Here is a 20,154-nt window from a genome sequence, read left to right on the forward strand (position 1 = left end):
TTATGTTTGAAGCCTGAAATGTGGCAAAAGGTCGCAACGTTCAAGGGGGCCGAATACTTTCGCAAGGCACTGTAAGTGTGAATCATATGGCTATTTGTCCATTTCTACTCCAGAGCTGACACAGTGTGGGGTTTAGGGAACAATATGATACACGATTTTGCCACTATCAATAACATCCGATACAAGGCACATCAGCTCCATAAATCAACATGTACATAGTACATGTTAAAGGAAACCTCACCCAAAAACAATATTTTGGTATTTGTTTCATAGTCCCAAAATGTTTTTCTTGTCAGCAATATAGTTTTGAAAATACAAAAATCATCCTTGTATGATGCATTTTGCATCATATGAATCTGTGTTTTGCATCAAGTGGTGATGTTTTTTATTTTTTTTAATGTTAATTATCTTAAAACTTGATTGCTGACAAGCAATACATTTCGGGACTATTGAAACAAATAACCAAAAGATAGTTTTGTGGTGGAATTTTCCTTTACAAAGGAAATGTCACTCTTAAAATGTTTCTGCACATGAGTTATGGTGTAAATGCAAAGTGCACATTTTTGACTGCAACAAAAAAGAAAATGAAAATCGGTTAAATTAAATAAAAACACTTGTGACCTGATTCATAAGACTTCATCAAATGTGCCATTGGAGCTTTACAGCGAGGACAACTGAGAAATTCTGATTGTGAACAATTTTCCCTGAAGCTAAACTGAAACAGTCCAGATTCCCACCCCATCAAACCAAAGCAGAAATAAAATGATATCTGCTTGGTCACTTGACCAACGTCCACTGTGAACTTTTAGATATGCTTTCTTTAACCTTGTGCGTAAATGGTTGTTACCATTGCATCCCAGTGGATATAAAAAAAGCGGTGTGGTCTACACAAAACCCATCCATTCCGTATGTATACAATATACTCTATCACACATAACAACCTTCAACATCACTTGCAGTCACTCACTCTTTGCATCGCAGCAGGGGTCAGAGAACAGGTTTGACAGAAACATCAAGCCATTTAAAAAAAATAGTTATTTTAACATTTCACATCCTTAGAAATGATTCACTTGGTCTGTGTTTGACCCAAATTGTACTGACATGGCAAAGTATGTGGCAACTGCACCTAGACTTCAAACAACCCCTTAGATCAGTCAAACAACTTAAAATACCACGTAGTCCCTTTCCCACAGATCTAACAAAACATTCTAACATGCTTTAATATCACAATGATGCATGCCCTTATACCCGCATATTTGTTTTGCCCTTCAACGTCTTTTAATGATTTGTTTTTGTGTGTAATGTGAGTCACTGTAAAAGTGGCGTTTTCATGGCCCTATCGTTTCGACTTGATGGTATGATGCTACTTCCCGTCTGGAATCAGCTCGGTTCCTGTGATTAACCCTCATTGGCATGATTCACAGAGTTTCAATTCTGACGCTTTTGACTGGCTAATACTGACCACCTTTCTCTCTCTCTCTCTCCACCCTGAGCTTTGCTCCAAGTCCAAAAATAATGTGAGAGCCAGAGCCTCATCTCCAACATGCTGATGTCCTTCATCCCACTGAACGGGGATTATGTCAATGACAACTGGGACATTTCCCAGATAGATCCTTTGCAGCAGGTATTCTAACCAGAGACATGTCAGAACTGCATGTATTGTCAGTGTTCCATCTGAGAAATAGGACTGATTATCTCAGGGGGCCGAAGGTGGGCTCAGTCAGCCACCAACACTAGTCCCTAATCCCCACCAGCAGGAATCAAAGCAATCTGACATCTTCAAGAGACAGATGGCAAGAGGAAACTCTCCTAATTCCCCTCCTAACCTCAATACAGTCTCTAGTCTGTGTACTCTGCCACTATTGACAGCAACACGGTGATGTCATCTGGCTTTCCTCCTGTGGGGAAGAGAAAGAGATGCAGTCAGAAGGATGAGTGTGAGAACAATCTCTCATTTTCATCATTCCAAAAGGAAGCAGCCTGAGAGCAATGGAAGGAACACTAATAAAACACTTCTTATTCCTCACTGGGTGCCATTCTTCCTGATTTATAGAGCAGCCCTCTCAGCCTGGATACCATTCACAAGGGAAGCAGGGTATGAATGGAGCAAATGGACTATGAAATGAGGACTACCTTGGCTTTGTTTCCAATTTCCACTTGCATGAAGAAGTGATAAAAGTGATGATCATTACCTCTTACATTCAGTCCATTGTCACAGGCAAACTGGGCAAAAGGCGACATATAGTTGGGGTCGTATGCCAGAACATGGGCCTGCTCTGCAATGCTCCTGGCTGTCTGCTGGATACTCTCATAGTTGGTGTTCTGCAAAAACAAAATGGAGGAGTGTCTTAGTTTTTTTTTCAATGTCTTGTTCCTCCACTTCAATACTCTGCAGAATGAAACAGTAAACCTGTTTGTTGTACACGAGTACGGCAAGGGTTTATGCGAGGGTGTACCTTGAGTTTTTTCAGCTCCTGTAGGATCATGTAGTCGGGCATGTTGTCGAAGAGGCCATCTGTGGCTGTGAGAATGATGTCCCCCAACTCGACATCGAAGGAGGAGCTGTCTGCAGCGTCGGGACTGAGGGGGCACAGAGAGCTTAACACAACGTAGCGGGGAAATAACAGTCTTGTGGAACATGAGTTAAAATATCCTGATCATATAGTGCCCATTAGAGAGGGAGCATTAAAGTGCTTAACCAAATTGCAAACATTATCCAATTGCTCCCCCTTCTCATACCCCCCCCCCCAGGAAGGAAATCTGCCCTATCTGAGCCCAGTTTAATCTGTGCCTCTAGCCCTTCATTAGCCTAGATCACTGACACTGCTGCTCGGTCTCCTGTCTTGCCTATGAGACTCAGGCACACACCTCAGGTTAGACATGGCTACAGATCACTGTGTCAAACACTGGAATGAAGTACATTTTTTTTTATAGAAATCATGCAATGCAGTTATACATTTCAACTGACTACTTTTTCAGCTGTGAAATGCTGCTGCTAACAAATTGCACAGGTATGGTGGAAAATAATCTAAGGAATAGCACACCTTGGCCGTCATGGGAAGTTGTAAGGAACTGCTGTAATGTTGATGTGCGACTGATACACACATATACAGTAGATCAGAGCCATGTGCAGTATCAAGTTTAGTTCTTGGAAGGCGACATTCATTCTGCCCCAGACTCCCCGACACTCATGGCTGTTCTAGAAACCATCTGTAACCCAGCCACCATTCGATCTACAGTCCTACATTACATTGAGGCTTTAGCGCTACGTTTCAAAATAATCACTATTAAGGAATCACGGATTTAGCTCTAAATTAAATGAACGTAGAGTCTTCCCACCAACTACAACAGAATCACAACGCTTATGACCCTGAATATGATACTATCAATGGTAAAAATACTGCCGCCTCTAGCTCATGGAAAGACTACAATTTCCAGCCTGTATGCAACAGGGCCACGTCAAATAGGTCCGAAATTTGGACTGACTAGGGCCCGGTTTCCCAAAAGCGATGGAACTTAGGCTTACGAGTGTATTAACGATGCATCTTTCCGACAATGACTGAAGATGTAACATGAGTTTCCCAAAACACCACGCAGAGAGAACGCTCACTAAGTGCGTCGTTGAGGCATGTGACGATACTGAGAATCAAAAGGTAACGCTGCTCTCGGATCAGAATTCTCCATTCAAATCTGACCTTAACATTAGAATTATTCCACAATACTGACAACGGATCAGCTCTTAGGAGATATATCACCTAAGGCTACAAATATTGAGGCGGCTTATTCTAATGCTCACCCTATAATATGCATTAAATCAAGATTTGGCACATCATGAAATATATTGAGGGAAAAAATTTGACAGTAAGCCAAACAGAGAAATAAAACTCAATTGAATGAGCATGAAATGTATTTCCATATCATTGAAATATATAGGCTATACTGCAAGTAGGCTATTTATCTTTTACTTCAAATTGAAAACAGAGATGACTGAATTCTCTTTTTATCCTTTGCTTGTTTGTAATAATTGCAAAGACAATGTGAACGTTGTATTTGTAGTCGACTTCGTTGTGAAGTTATCAGCAGTCGCAGAGGCAGATAAACATCTTGATTCTATGTTTAGCAGAGATCTTCTGTGTATAAAGTGACACGGTAGGGAAAAACGCATCTAACGACTCACTTAGCTGTTCCACGAGTGGTCTGAGGCAGTCGGTAAATAACAAGCGTTTTCAAGTGCAACTTTGGTAAGGATGGTTTTGGGAAACAATTCAGAGATTTAACGATGCTCCTACGAAGGTTCTAACGATGAACTTAGCCTTCAGATGCTTTTTGGAAACCGGGCCCATATCTGTTTATTCTGTATAGAGATAAGTCATGGAGATATCCTATGCACTGAGCAAAACCAAGCCATTTTATAATAGGTATGTATGATGAGGCTACGGTTGTGAATAGGCCTGTTCTACGGGTACTATGCTGTGTATCAGCTACATTTACGACAGTGACAGTTCAGTTCCACCTCACACCAGTTTAGAGAAACCCACATGAGCAGCTCTAAATAATCTCCCTGTTCTAGATTACTGGGTTGAGAAGGCCTGTGGGTAAGCAGACCAGGGATTGGCTGCTGTGAGAAGGGCAGTGAGGCTGCTGTGAGGAGGGCCATGAGGACACGTGTGTGTGTGTGTGTGTGTGTGTGTGTTGAGACTTTGGCCTGGCTTAAAACGGTGGCAGGGAGCCAACACCGGCCCCACTGGAGTCTGCAGCACTACTGCTGCTGGCATGCCTACACAAGGAGAGAAAGCAGCACATGGCCCCAACCATGTGGCAGTACTGACACTCACTAATGCTGCATCGACACTGAACTGGACAGACCAGAGAGCAGCACAAGGGCAGAACCAATGCAGAGACTCTGTGCTTCAAAACCAAAAACATAGCTACACAGCTTCTTTACAATAGAAAGTATGGCTTCGGCGGGGCCACAAAACTGACCTGTCACTGAGGACGGCCCCCTCTGCCTCGGGTGGGGCGATAGAGAGCTGGAAGGGGGTGTTGAAGTAGTGCTGCTGTTCGTCAGAGCGGTGCACCACTTCTCCTTCCCTCACCACCAGGAAGCCTGAGTCTCCCAAGTTAGCAGTGTGCAGCCGATGGCTCTGCCGGTCCAGCACCACGATGCAGGCCGTGCTGCTGCCTGGAAGGAGATAACACAAGATGATAAATATATGGGTGGCACGCCCTACATCCTGATTATATTTGTAACAAATTAAGTCGAATAGAGCCATTGAACAATTTATAAATTGGTTGGGATGATTTATGAGTAGTGATTTTGTTGGGTTGCTTTATATCATGATCATACTGTAGCTAAACCTGTGGTTAGAAGAGGAAGGCATGTCAATACATTTCAGGAAGAGAAACATTTGGGAAGGATAACATTTAAGGAAACATGAAAGTTAACCGAACCGGCGAAAACATGGCTCCGCGTGCAGCCACACCCTGCTGATGAGTCATCTGGACCACCAGAATGTTCTATGGGAGCTCCCTACAACCCCTCACGCTCTCTGACTCACCCTACTCTCACTCCCTTTCTTGTGTGTTTTTTCAATAGTAATACAATTACTGCTGGCCTCACGACCGTACTCCTCAGCACTGGAAAAATACAATACTGACTTGTTTTTCTCTTCTACATGAGCTGGGATGGAAAAGTACAGACTGACGACACGGACTGCTTGACTCCTCACTCTCCATTTGTTTTGTCCTGCACATTTCCGCATGCTCCATTCTAGCAAAGCAATGGATCAAGATGAGATTCTGGCGGGGATAGGCTTCTCCGCGTCTTTACACTTCCCAGGATAGAGGCATGCAGCAGGTCTCTGACTCATCACGCAAATATCCTATCTAAATAGCAGCACCTCACATGTCACTTAGCCTAACCACGCAGACTGAAAACAGACCATTCTGAGACTGCTTTAAGACCGTATTCTCTATTGTAAATGCCTATTCTAGTCAGTATGAGGCAGACACTAGTGATTTCCTTTTGCACCAGCCTCCAGGTTCACAAAACACTGATCCTCCAGGGCTGCCTTTACTCACCCAGCAGAGGCACTTTGTTCTGTAGGAGCTCATAGTAGCTGCTTGTGAGGACGCCCACAGGGTTGCTTGGAACAAAGCGTCCCTCCTTTACCAGCCGCTCACAGGTCTTCATAAGGGTCCCTGAAAACTGTGATGGGTCCACACCGTAGTCTCTCCAACCACCCACTCCATCTGCCACACCTGATGAAACCACACACAGTCAGGTATTGGTTCAATAGAGGAGAACAGGATAGGAAAGAATCAAGATTGTATTCTGATTATTCTTAACACTCCTGACGAAGACATTCCCAGAAGAAGACAGTTTTCCGACAATGGAAGAGGTCATATTAATCGGAAACAAGTACTAGACGTCTTCACGCAGTTGTGACAGGAGAAACAATAGGCACTTTCACTAAAACAAAACACCAAGTGTATAGAGCAAGACAGTGCTTAGAATGAAACAAGGGACGCTTCAGAGAATAAGCACTTCTTTGACATGCTTCTCACTAAACTTTTTCCTGGAATAATCTCCATTGATAATTTGGCCAGTCTGGTACATATAAACCATTTTTACTCATAGCTATCTGAAGCATATGTTGTCTGCAGTTGTCAAGTCACATTACATTATCAACAAGCCCATACACTAGCTTGCAGTCACATTATCACACTGCTTAAAACCCTGAAACATTTGGTTTCTATGGTTATTGAAATGTACCTCTGCCTATTATGGGAGCAGTTGGTCTGGCAGTCCAAGTTCTTCCTAGGAATGCAATTATTTCCAGCTGCTTCCCAGACACAAGAATCAGCTCTTGCTGTGACCATACAAGGAGGGTCGTCTCACTCTCTCCCTGCCAACCTTTGGCTCACTGATGTGACAACAGTCAGACATGGCCTGCCTCACAGCTTCCTTCCAAGCCACACAGAGGACATGTAGGCTCAAGTGAAGGAGGATATTCTGGCTTTGGTTAGGCTACCTCTGGATTTCTGAATCACATTTTCTAAGTTGTTTTGATAGCTTAAAGGCTACTCTTCTCTAAAGCCAGTGTTACCTGAAATCATAGCTTTAATGCAAAAGCATTGAACTTTCTAGCATTACAGTGCAATTAGTCAATTAGCCACATGACCAATAAAGCAGCATTCACAGTTTAGCTTACCTGATACTAAAAATGTACAACGCCCTTTAAACTGTGGGCTACAGACATGTGACTATTTGCAGCAGAACTATTGGTTTGTCTATCAATATGATCATCAAAGGTACAAGTGTGTTTGTCATACTTGTATGAACTGGGCTAGAATGCTACTGATAGATGTGCTGTTATTTAGTGTTGAGCCTGTTCCTTATTTTACAAGGCAGAGGATCATGTCTGTTCTACACTACATTAATATCTGAACGTTTTGTAACATAGTGAGTGACCTTCTGAGGTCCAGGACCAGGTAGGTACACCATATAAGTTCTGACATGGGGTAAAGTGTGAATGAAAAATGAAGTCTGTCTGGGACTGATTGGTTGTAGCCTAGTTATAAATAAATAAGTTCTCAATGTTCATCTTTCTAATTATTTATTAATGTGTACATACTGGTTACCGTTTGGTTATGGCTGCCCCCCTATCACTACAATTATCAAACTACTACAGGCAGCTCTGACCTCTAGGACAGCGTTTCCCAAATGTAATTGTATTTTCTTGGCTTGAAACTAAACCAATAGTATAGCAACCTAGTTAGCGTATTGTGCATCATGATCAAACAAAATACAGTCCATGCTAAGTGTTCCTGGTTTGTTATTGTTTGATACTACAAAACGTAGTTAAGGCAAACTAGCTACTGTAACTAGCAAAGGTGCACTGTCTGGCATGTTAGTTAGCTAAACATCCAGGCCGGTTATATCATCACGTTATAAAATAGTTGTCAATGCCAGGCATTGTTTACTCACCCAAAACATCGGCAGATTTATGTCGTGCAATGAAGCAAGCGTCGTCGCCGTAGCACATCCCTTTCTTCAAGATACCCTTCCGAAAATCCTTCCCAAACCCGCAGCTTGCTGTTACCAGGCTGTAGTCGCGGCTATCCGTTTGAGAGAGTCCGCCAATTACTGCTCTGGCAACCAGTCTACCGTATGAAAGTACGGAGAACATCACCTACACACCAGCTCCCACTATACTGAGTACCAAGCTAGAAACAACCTAGGTGTTAGCTAGCTATATTAGCTCCAATGTCACAATCTTGACTCGCTAGCTTGATACTGTACTGCTTAGTTAGCTAGCTAACGTTAACATTCGCCACGCAGAAACAAAACAAACCAGCGCGCCAGCTGATGCGACAGCCCAGACGATACTTATTCTTTATTTAGTTTAATACAATAGTTATTGCCAAATCAGTAACAACTGCTCCGTAATTCGAAGGATATCACAAGTCCAGATTCCCAGAGAAGTTCGGAGTTCGTTGCAGCCATTGTGCCTGTAGAACAACCTACCACATTTCTGAAACATGCTGGGGGAGCGAGCCAGAGTGATCTGCTCTGTGGTCTTGTGACTGGGCTGACGTCACATCTCATTACACAATTTGAGTTTCCTCAGTTCTTCTAACCCTGAAAATCATCCATGACTTTTGTTTTTTAATAAATGTTTACTTTTGAAAAAAAGCATCCCCTTCGAATAATTCATTTCAGGTTTATGAAACTTAAATGTGTAGCAGAAAAACATGATGGCTTCTACGCCTTGCGAGGATTCTGATGGATTTTACGCCACCCCTTGTGGCAGGAAAGGCGAATGTCAACTTGGAGGCAAACAGCCTCGAGTGTGACCCAGTGACCTTTTCATACCGTACTTCTAATGCTGCCCTTGACACTAAAGTCAAGTGGGTTTTGCATAGAGAAAAAAAAACATGTTTGCTAGTTTTGTAATATAATTTGTGACTGTGTATTATAGTATATCATTTTTATAGTACTGGACTGCATATAATCTTTATGCAACTTTACCATATCTTTCACAACACTTCTAGTAGTACACAATATATGGGAGTAATTAAATCAATGTTGAGCTTCTCAATTCTCAAATAAATACAATTGAAATGCCAATTTCCCCCTCAAATGTGCTAAAAGTTTATTAGAAAGACTTAGACATTACAAGAATGTTTTATTTCTTCATTTAAATTCAGCACAATACTTTAAAAATGGTGAGGATGCAGGCGCAGAGTGCGGATTCAATGTCCTATGATAAAACAAGTTATACCGAAATAAACATCTAAATGTAATATTTCCATAGTTGTTTAAGAACCATTAATTTCATTATTGACAGTGAGAAACAGGTGACGACAGAAATGGATGAAATGAAGAAATTGGAAAATTTGCGCACAGCTTCAAACAAGGCATTTCTGTGCATTATTAGCCATATTGTTACAATGTTCCTGATTGAACAGTCATGTGGCAAAGACTAGTTGCAATGGAGTGCAAAACCCCTGAGGTTTTCATGGTGACATATCCATTTACCCTTGTGGACAAAACATTCCGCTTTCATCAGGTTGGAGTGGATATCTTTTCAGTATTGGCAGCAAAGGGCAACCAACCCTTCAGATGCAACAGACGAAAGCAGAACAGGGAGCTCATGCCACCTTATTTCTTGCCTTGCTTGGTGACCATGTTCCGTGGGGGTGTGACTGGACGGCTGCCATTTGGCTTCTTCTTCTCGGCTGGCTTCAAAATCTACAAGTGGAATGAATACAAGTAATCCAATTAAGATTGTTTTGCCCACTGCAATAGTCTACACATTGTACAGTTTGACATAATGACAAGACTGGTCATAACTTTAAAAGGACATTTCTACATTTGTCATCGCCAGCACCACTGCAACATCAACATGTGAAAATAGTGCATTTCTGTTTTGTAGTAAAAAAATATAGGAAGATAAATGTTTCCAGTGACATCAACCAATTAGTAAGCAATGACTACACAGAATTGGTTAAAATCACATGATGCACATCGATGTCGTCACTGGAAACATCTTCCTTTATCTTTTACTACAAAACATAGAAATGTGCCATTTTCACATGTCGATGTTGAGGTGGTGCCGGAGATGAATATGAAGAGGAAACATTTTGAAATTTCCCTTTAACATACATACATACACTACAGTAGTAATACAATCACTGAGACATTTACATGCCTGTGATAAGATGGAGCACATTCATGATTGAAATATCCCTCACCTGAAACGAGCACATGAGAGTCTCATCCACACTCATCATGGCACCAGCATTGTCAAACTCCCCGCAGTAGTTGGGTGCTGAGAATAAAGTCACAAGCTGTCGCTTTGCAAAGAACTCATAGCCGTCCTCAACAACCTACCGGAAAAGAGAGCATTGATTACAGTTTGGTTGAAACAAAAACTAATTCCACACCAGACTATCAGTACTAGGGCTGACCCCATTGAGTCGACTGGTCGATTGTTTGGTCAATATGCTGTTGGTCGACCAAGATTTTTTTTAGTCGAGCAGTGGCAAATAAATATCGTTTTTATGGCACACAGGACACCAGTCTGATTCAGGCCTGTTTGAGTGGACTAATCCATTTGAGGCCGCGGGGATGGCACACCAGTAGTACATTTACTGTTCTAATCCACAAGGGGTGGCAGGTAGCCTAGTGGTTAGAGGACTAGTAACCGAAAGGTTGCAAGATCGGATCCCAGAGCTGACAAGGTAAAAATCTGCCATTCTGCCCCTGAACAAGGTAGTTAACTCACTGTTCCTAGGCTGTCATTGAAAGTAAGAATTTATTCTTAACAGACTTGCCTAGTTAAATAAAGGTCAAATAAAAAATAAATAAAAAATGTTTGCCTAAGGTAATTTCTGTTAAATGCATTCAATATATTATTATTACAGTCTTACCGTTCTCATTGTCGGAGTGGACACGTTGTTTGCAGAGCGCACAACCTAGGCTACGCTTGTGAGAAACACGTTTTGGTTTATTTTATTCCATTTACGAGTTGTCAATTTATTCTGTGTGTTTTGTTTGGAGTGCTCCTGTCAATCTTGAGTAAGGACCTAATTACGCATAGAAGTAGGCCTAGGCTACATGGCCTGCGCGCAAATGTAGACCATTTGGGGATCTGATACCATTTCTGATTGTCTTAACTCAGCATCACTGTGGAGCTTCTCAAAGTAATGTTTTCTTTGCCTCAAACAGCAAGTAAAAAAGTATGTTGTTACATCCATTGAGAATGACAATAGTTCCTGGGAAAAACATTCCAGCTCTCTCCCTTTCGATAACCATGAAAGGGGTGGGGAAAAATGTCATGCCCTGATCCGGTGGAAACGTCATAAAACAGGCCTATCTGATTACTTCTTATCCCTTGCGAAAATGGCCTACAACTATGTTTCTGTCAGGAGCTCACTGGCTCGGGAAACTGAGGGCCCAGAATATTTTATACAATGTTGCAAATTTGCTAGCATGAGCTTAGGCTGGACCAAGTTAATACGCTATGCTTAGCCAATGTGATTTATAGAATATTCATTTTTATCCAAATATTTTTTACCTGCGAGCTGCAATTATTCTATTTGTGGGCTTTATGTAGGCTATTTTTACATATTGGCAATATAAGTTACTTTTAGATTTGTATCATTTTCATTTAGATAGAATTTTGATTAACCACATGACATTGATTTTGAGATATGAAGACTATTATAAATTAAATGAAACTGTTCCACAAAAATGTGCATATAAAAATCATAACTGGCACGCACGCAGATCAGTAGAATTGGTACGATAACTTGGCACTCCAAATGGAAAAGGAGGTGTTGACTATTACCGACAACTTCAGAAGCATAAGGGCAGAATCTGCGAAGGACAGCAGCAGCGGGTCAGGAACAGGTTGTGTTTTCTTCTGGTTAGGCTATATTAATCTCTGGCTCCCTCTTTAGTTATTTGTCTTAATTTTTAAATCAGTGTTTAAATCAGATAAGCTCAGTAGCCTACATATAGTTGATTTGATTAAAACATAGGGGGTGTCTATATGGAAAAATCCATTTAAAAATTTAGACCAATTGATTGGTCAGATTTTTAAGAAATGTTTTCGTCGGAGACAGCCCTAATCAGCACTGATCGGAACACGACTGAATTTACAGGTTTACTTCCAAAATAATATTAACACTTGAGTAAATGAAGGATACAAAGTATATTTAAAGCAGGTATGGTTCCTGAGTTAGAGATTCTCCGGTACTTTTGTATACTTTTTAGCCAGTAGTTCTGAAAGTAGTGCTCACGTACCAAAAGTGGTCCCTGAAAATTGCGAACTACGTCACATATGTGCAGATTATGTGCACCACATCACTTCTCTCTCGGCCTGCAGTTTGTGCATCTTGCCAGCTGTCACTCAAATGGCGAGGGGCTGAAGCTTATTGTCTGGAACTCGAATTGCTACTTGGCTGGCCCACGAGGGGGAAAATGTAGGGCAAATAGCACTGCAGTGTCCAGTAAAGAGTTGCTTTCAAAATAGGGATATCGTGGCTAATTGAGGTAAAACAGTAATTCTGCTCATTGATTATAAACTGCACACTGACACATCAGCACAAAGCTTAAAAAATACCTACTAGTCGCCAAAGTTACGGAGCATGTCTTTAAGCAATAAACATCCCATCCTGCTTAGGGTCATGTATAGAAATGCTGGGCAGGCCATTATTTTGGCTACGCCCCCATAGGATGACAATGCCTCCATCCACAGGGTACAAGTGGTCACTGAATGGTTTGATGAGCATGAAAACCATATGCCATGACGGTCTCAGCCACCAGATCTCAACCAATTGAACATTCTGGAGTGGTGCCTGAGACAGCGCTTTCCACCACCATCCACAAAACACCAAATTATGGAATTTCTTGTGGAAGAATGGTGTCGCATCCCTCCAATAGAGAGTCACAGAATCTATGCCACGGTGTATTGAAGCTGTTGTGGCTCGTGGTGGCCCAACGCCCAATTAAGACACTTCATGTTGCCGTTTTATTTATTTTTGCAGTTACCGGTTTGTAGACAACATACCTGATGGGCGCGACAGATCAGATCCAAGTCATGTTTGTGCAGGAACTTTGCCACCACTTCTGATCCAAAGGTGAATGAGACGCCCCTGTCGTTCTCTCCCCAGCCAAGGACATCCTTGTCTGGATCAGACCAGAGCAGGTCACACAGGAGGCCCTGGTCAGGGACGTCGGTGGGCCGCATGACACGCCGGATCTGCTCCATGGACTGGAGGTCGGGTGACAACCCTGAGAGACACAGAAGAAGATTAATACAGATGAACAACCGGAATGAGGTCAATTCCAATCAGAACTTGTGTAAAAATGTCAAGGACAGGAAGAACAATTGGAATAAAAGCAAATAACATTCCTCAATATCATAGCAATGTCTTAGAGCAGTGGTCACCAACAGTCAAGGAATTCCTAGACAATCACCAAATCAATCAAATTTATTATAAAGCCCTTTTTACATCAGCCGACAAAGTGCTGTACAGATACCCAGCCTAAAACCCCAAACAGCAAGCAAAGCAAGATGTAGAAGCATTTCTGTAGAAAAGCCAACAATAAAGCCTTGTACTCCAATTTATTGTTTAGCTGTTGGCGGTAGGTGCACTTAATTCTTATTTTTTTTAGGACAACTAAAAAGCAACATACCTCCATGGCAACAGAAGATCTTCTCATCAACAATGGCAGCGATAGGGAGGCAGTTAAAACAATCTGTAAATGTTTTCCAGAGCTTGATGTTGTACCTTCTTTTACCTAGAATAATAATAATAGCACGTTAGGATGATCATAAGCTAGGCAATGCATATGACAGGAATTTATAACAAAATGCTATCTATGTAGATACAAATGCCGTACTTTGTCAGAGTGCAGGACTATAATTATTACAACATCCCCACACATCACTCACACTCATCATAGAATCCATATATTCTGTTGATGGAGGCGCACTCATGGTTTCCCCTCAGCAGGAAGAAGTTCTCCGGGTATTTGATTTTGTAGGCCAGAAGCAGACAGATGGTCTCCAGAGACTGCTTCCCTCTGTCCACATAGTCTCCCAGAAATAGGTAGTTGCTCTCAGGAGGGAAGCCCCCATACTCAAACAGCCTCAATAAGTCGTAATATTGCCCATGGATGTCACCTGCAGAAAACAAGATGTAGCTATAGTACACACAGCCCTCATTGGGTCTAAAGGGATAGAAGACACCGTTTAACAGTTATTTTCACGAAATAGCGATGGTTACTCACCACAGACTTTGAGGGGGGCTTCAAGCTCCAGAAGGATAGGTTGGCTGAGAAAGATCTCCCTGGACTTGAGGCACAATCCTCGGATCTCATTCTCCTGCAGCTGCACATTCTTACCAGGTTTTGCTCCTCTGACTATAAAAAATTAAATTCAGATTAATCTACAAGCAAATATATCTACCTAGTTTGCCGTCATGCTTATTGCCACCATATCTTGTTAATGTCTTCTGGATATGGGAGTGAGTGATGACAATCATATCAGATTACTAATGTTATTGACTTCATCTTTCCCTGACTGGGCAGATAGCTGGGACAGTGCTATGAACCATGTAGCTAAAGTAACGTTAGGTAACTAGCTAATTTGACTGAACATTTTGAAATGTGACGACCGGGACAAACTAATTAGTTTAGCTGGTTAACTAGCCGACTCAGTGGTGTAGTGGAGGGTATATGCAGGTACAGACCTTACACCCACTTTTATTGTGGGCATTGAGTATACTCACTTCTTAATCCCCACGATGCGTATCAGTGTAGTGGAGGTATACGCTGTATCAATTAATAAGGGTGCTGAACAGATCAGAATGTTTAGCTTAAAATGTTGATAAACTATCATCGTTCTATTTATTCATTTACATTTTCTCCCCAATTTATCAAATTGGTAGTTACGAAAGGCGAAGGTCGAAACATGCGTCCTCTGACACATGACCCGCCAAGCCGCTTCTTAACACACTGCTTACTTAACCTGGAAGCCAGCCGCAACAATGTGTCAGGGAAACACAGTTCGACTGACGACCGAAGTCAGCTTGCAGGCACACAGTCAAGGTGTCGCTAGAGAACGATGAGCCAAGGAAAGCCGCCCGGCCAAACCCTTCCTTAACCTGGATGGCGCTGGGCCAATTGTGTTCTGCCCTATGGGGCTCCCGTTCACAGCTGGATCGAACCCCAGGCTGTAGTGATGCCTCAACACTGCGATGCAGTGCCTCAGACCACAGCGCCACTCGGGAGAGAAACTTTTATTTCTCACATTAAATCGCAGCAATGTGCACAAAGGTAGGCCTATGCGTACATGTTCCAAAACATTGTAAAATGCGAGCAGTTTCAGGGAGAGATTTTGAAAGAGGGGATCTCTAAAGAAGCATCTATCTATCATGTGTTGCTAATATGACTACGATAATGCCTTCGGCTGCTAGACAATGAAATGAAGTTAATTTGTAAAACAATAGAACAGAAGAGCACACATGAGGAAGTCTTTATAAAATAATTGCCTCCACATTTCTATTGGTAGGACTTTGGCTATAGGCTAATTTGAAGCAAGGCATGCCTCATAAAATTAAGTCAAATGGCCAGGTTTCAATCAATTAAGGAACAGGAAAAATATAGGGATGCTTTCCCTTCTCAATTAAATGTAAACTAGCCATAATTGAGCCTATGCCTATCTGGCAGAATTATATCATGATTATTTGCATCTATCCAGTGGCCATTTGTTTTGCAAACACTGCGTACCAAACAGTGCTAGATGCCTGCACAGTTGAATTAAAGAGCAATTTTAGATGTTTCCCAGACCTCAAAAGTAATCTCCTGATGTGGTTTAAGCATTGTTGTTGACTTAAATCCAATTTTGTTGTTTTTCTATTAAAAAAGTGACAGACAAATGTATTCATTTCAACAGTTGGCCTACTATTAGCATACTTGCACAGTACAGCTTGGGTTGGTCTGACTAATTTTAGGTCATGTACAGTTGAAGTCGGAGGTTTACCTACATTTAGGTTGGAGTCATTAAAACTCGTTTTTCAACCACTCCACACATTTCTTGTTAACAAACTATAGTTGGTTATGACATCTACTTTGTGCATGACACAAGTCATTTTTCCAACAATTGTTTACAAACAGATTATTTAACTTATAACTCACTGTATAACAATTCCAGTGGTTCAGAAGTTTACATACACCAAGTAGACTGTGCCTTAAACAGCTTGGAAAATTCCAGAAAATGATGTCATGGCTATAGAAGCTTCTGATAGGCTAATTGACATCATTTCAGTCAATTGGAGGTGTACCTGTGGATGTATTTCAAGTCCTACCTTCAAACTCGGTGCTTCTTTGCTTGACATCATGGGAAAATCAAAAGAAATGAGCCAACACCTCAGAAAAAACATTGTAGACCTCCACAAGTCTGGTTCATCCTTGGGAGCAATTTCCAAATGCCTGAAGGTACCACGTTCATCTGTACAAACACCATGGCCATACCACTCAGGAAGGAGACGCGTTCTGTCTCCTAGAGATGAACATACTTTGGTGCGAAAAGTGCTAATCAATCCCAGAACAACAGCAAAGGACCTTGTGAAGATGCTGGAGGAAACGGGTAAAAGAGTATCTATATCCACAGTAAAACGAGTCCTATATCGACATAACCTGAAAGTCCGCTCAGCAAGGAAGCCGCCACTGCTCCAAAACCTGATGAAACAAAAATAGAACTGTTTGGCAATGACCATCGTTATGTTTGGAGGAAAACGGCAGAGGCTTGCAAGCTGAAGAACTCCATCCCAACCATGAAGCACAGGGGTGACAGCATCATGTTGTAGGGGTGCTTTGCTGCAGGAGAGACTGGTGCACAACCCAAAATAGATGGCATCATGAGGACGGAAAATGATGTGGCTATATTGAAGCAACATCTCAAGACATCAGTCAGAAAGTTAAAGCTTGGTCGCAAATAGGTCTTCCAAATGGACAATGACCCAAAGTTGTGGCAAAATGGCTTAAGGACAACAAAGTCAAGGTAATGAGTGGCCATCACAAAGCCTTGACCTCAATCCCATAGAAAACTTGTAGGCAGAACTGAAAAAGTGTGTGAGAGCAAGGAGGCCTACAAACCTGACTCAGTTACACCAGCTCTGTTAGGAGGAACGGGACAAAATTCACCTAACTTATTGTGGGAAGCTTGTGGAAGGCTACCCGAAGCGTTTGACCCAAGTTAAACAATTTAAAGGCAATGCTACCAAATACTAATTGAGTGTATGTAAACTTCTGACCCACTGGGAATGTGATGAAAGAAAGAAAAGCTGAAATAAATCATTCTCTCTACTATTATTCTGACATTTCACATTCTTAAAATAGTGGTGATTCTAACTGACCTAAGACAGAACATGTTTTTTTGGATCAAATGTCAGGAATTGTGAAACTGAGTTTAAATGTATTTGGTTAAGGTGTATGTAAACTTCCGACTTCAACTGTAGGTAGTGTTCACTGTCCGAATTTCTCCACACCTTTCCTTCACTGGGCGAGTCATTTGGGACATTTTTGGCAAAATTTGAGTATACCCACTTCTCCAGGCACCACTATGCCACTGACTAAACGATTTACGATGGACATTGTCCTGTGTAAATGCGGGCTATTTGGGTGCTGAAATCCGTCGTTTTTGTAGACTAGGCAGCCGATATTGGGGGCTAGATCTGCGCAATCAAAAAATAATTGATGTGCCTGCCCAGTCGGTAATTAATACACTTATGTCCCCCGTGGACCGGCTCGTACAAAAGCACATTTCATTCCTTAACTAGCTTTAAATTGCTGCGCGTCGGAAAATAAACTGGACAAATGTGTACAGTCTTAATAAAACGTATGTATGTATGCCTTTGACTTTGCAGCCTGAATGGAGAATGCTTTTGTACGAGATGGTCTGGGGGGGACACGAGTGCATTACCGGCTGAGCACATCAAAACAATAGTGCAGATCTAGCGCCCACTATCGGCTGCCTCGGTATAGTAAAAATAAATACGTAATTTTATTTGACATCGGAACTCGTCAGCCCATACTAGTCGCCGATCAACTCCATCGTAAATCGTTGAGTTTAGACGGCCAGCTGGTTAACTAGTTTGACGTTAAAATGAGCTAACTACTATGGCAACAACATCATGCACTAACGTTAACTAGTAACTAACGTTAGCTAAAATATACAGTCTACATGCGACATCAACAGCTAACGACGTTATCTAGCTAAAACTAGCCTACAGTCATCTCTCTAACAAAGTGAACAGATAATATTACTGCAGCAATAACGTTACATTGGTGTAGACTCCTTACCTTCTAAAAGACGCTGGATGATACTGTCTATATTGAGTTTATCAACATCGGCCATGGCGACGCAGAAAACAAGGCCTGAGTGAGCGGTGCAAAGTGCAAAATCTAGTGCTGGTTACTAGCTAAGTAACGTTAGCTACGATTAATTCGCTTCGCGAAATTACTGGTTCCAAAAACAGAAACGTGTAGAAATTATACCCTGTTACTGGTTATCTTACCACGTTATATTATACCTTACCACCTACTTCAACATCTTTGTTTTAAACAAATTTCCAAAAACAACGCCTAATATTAGCCGTATATCGGGACAAAATCCACGTTAGCCGTTAGCAATGCCCTCTGATTCTTCTTTTTCTTCTGAGGTTTAATGGCGATTGGTATCCAATAAATGTTGCATTACCGCCACCTACTAGACTGGAGTATGACTCCAATGTACTTTGTTTAAAATAATAATAAATACCCTACCATCTAACCGTACACTAACTAAAAACCCACCATGTGAATATATATAGTCCTACCTCAGGCCAACAGCCTGAAAGAACGGGACACCCTGTAACTCTTCTGACGTCAAGTCTCCTACACCCAAATACCTCTCTGAAACTGCCACCACAACCTACATTTTCTGCGACATCCCTGCAGTACAGTTGACAACCATTGCTATAAAAAAATCTAATTTTACCGAAACACATCAATTCCTCTGATTCTACTTCTCTTTTACATTTGTATTGGCGGTTCACACATTTTGGCGGTGTACACATCGCCATCTACTGTACTGGAGTGTGAGGCGGCCTCCCTACTCATGCATTTCTCTTATCTGTTTTTCCGCCTACTGTTCTGGGTTGTGAATTCATTACACACATTATTACATGATTCCATTTTTTTGGTGACACAAAAAGGGAAGGGAAGGAAAGAAAAATTGCCCTACCAACTAACCCTACACCCATTAAAACCTCACCACTATTTCACTACTTGGCCCTATCTGATCCTACACCAAGCTGGCTGCCTGGGAGGACAAGACACTATCATTCAACACACCTTGTAACACCTCAACAGTAAAATCTCTTACACCCAAGTACTTCTCTGCAGCGGCCACCACAACATCTATTTTGTGTGATTTACATTCCATTTCTGCGGTACAGATAACCATGGCTATGAATGCTAAGAAGCCAATCTTACTGAAGCACATGTTATTCCTATCACACATGAAACCTCTTAGGATTCTCGCCCTGGACCCATATTCATCTACTACTCTCATCACTGCCTCAGCATAGACACCTTCTGTGCTACTCTGACCGTGGCAATCTTGACCCGCCCTCCTCTCACCAGAACTTCTAATCTCCAGCAACATGGGTACCCCTATACAGTTAACAGACAGCTTTTTTCACTGATACTACACATTCTGTTGACTCATGCCCTCCTGCACACATCTAGGAATCTCACTCCTACACACTGCTGCAACATGACCATAAGCTTAGCACCTAAAACACCGTAATGGGTTCGGGACAAAACCTCTCACGAGATAACTGACACAGCTTGACTTGACTTTGTCCGGTAAAGACTCAGCATCAAAACTCAGCAGGGCAGACAGTGTCTTCTCTTTTTCACCACGCTCTCCACCGGGTCTGCGACGCACAGTCACCAGGAATCTTCTATTTCAGTTGATCCTCCTCAACACTTAACGCCTCTCCACTTATCACTCCTTTCAACGGTGCCCTGCTCCGGAGAGCAAAGCAAGTCTCAGGTCTTGTCCCGAGGCATGTGGTGCAGAGCGCCTG

The 20,154-nt window shown here is 42.0% G+C and overlaps 2 protein-coding genes across 2 annotated transcripts; both read right to left on the minus strand.

Annotated features, from left to right (window-relative positions):
- Positions 1-381: 381 nt before the first annotated feature.
- Positions 382-8,585, minus strand: LOC139389864 (protein phosphatase targeting COQ7 a). The gene is made up of 6 exons (XM_071136856.1): positions 7,991-8,585; positions 6,082-6,261; positions 4,984-5,182; positions 2,457-2,580; positions 2,193-2,322; positions 382-1,898 (listed from the first exon to the last, which is right to left on the minus strand). Exons 1-6 carry the CDS (start codon positions 8,190-8,192, stop codon positions 1,840-1,842), a joined length of 894 nt encoding a protein of 297 aa, XP_070992957.1. The 5' UTR covers positions 8,193-8,585; the 3' UTR covers positions 382-1,839.
- Positions 8,586-9,143: 558 nt separating this feature from the next.
- Positions 9,144-19,078, minus strand: LOC139389863 (serine/threonine-protein phosphatase PP1-gamma catalytic subunit A-like). Its single transcript, XM_071136855.1, has 7 exons — positions 18,383-19,078; positions 14,309-14,440; positions 13,971-14,201; positions 13,712-13,816; positions 13,083-13,306; positions 10,261-10,395; positions 9,144-9,757 (listed from the first exon to the last, which is right to left on the minus strand). Exons 1-7 carry the CDS (start codon positions 18,435-18,437, stop codon positions 9,668-9,670), a joined length of 972 nt encoding a protein of 323 aa, XP_070992956.1. The 5' UTR covers positions 18,438-19,078; the 3' UTR covers positions 9,144-9,667.
- Between the last annotated feature and the right edge of the window lie 1,076 nt (positions 19,079-20,154).

The sequence above is a fragment of the Oncorhynchus clarkii genome, chromosome 30 (assembly GCF_045791955.1).
Source record: "Oncorhynchus clarkii lewisi isolate Uvic-CL-2024 chromosome 30, UVic_Ocla_1.0, whole genome shotgun sequence".
NCBI lineage: Eukaryota > Metazoa > Chordata > Actinopteri > Salmoniformes > Salmonidae > Oncorhynchus > Oncorhynchus clarkii.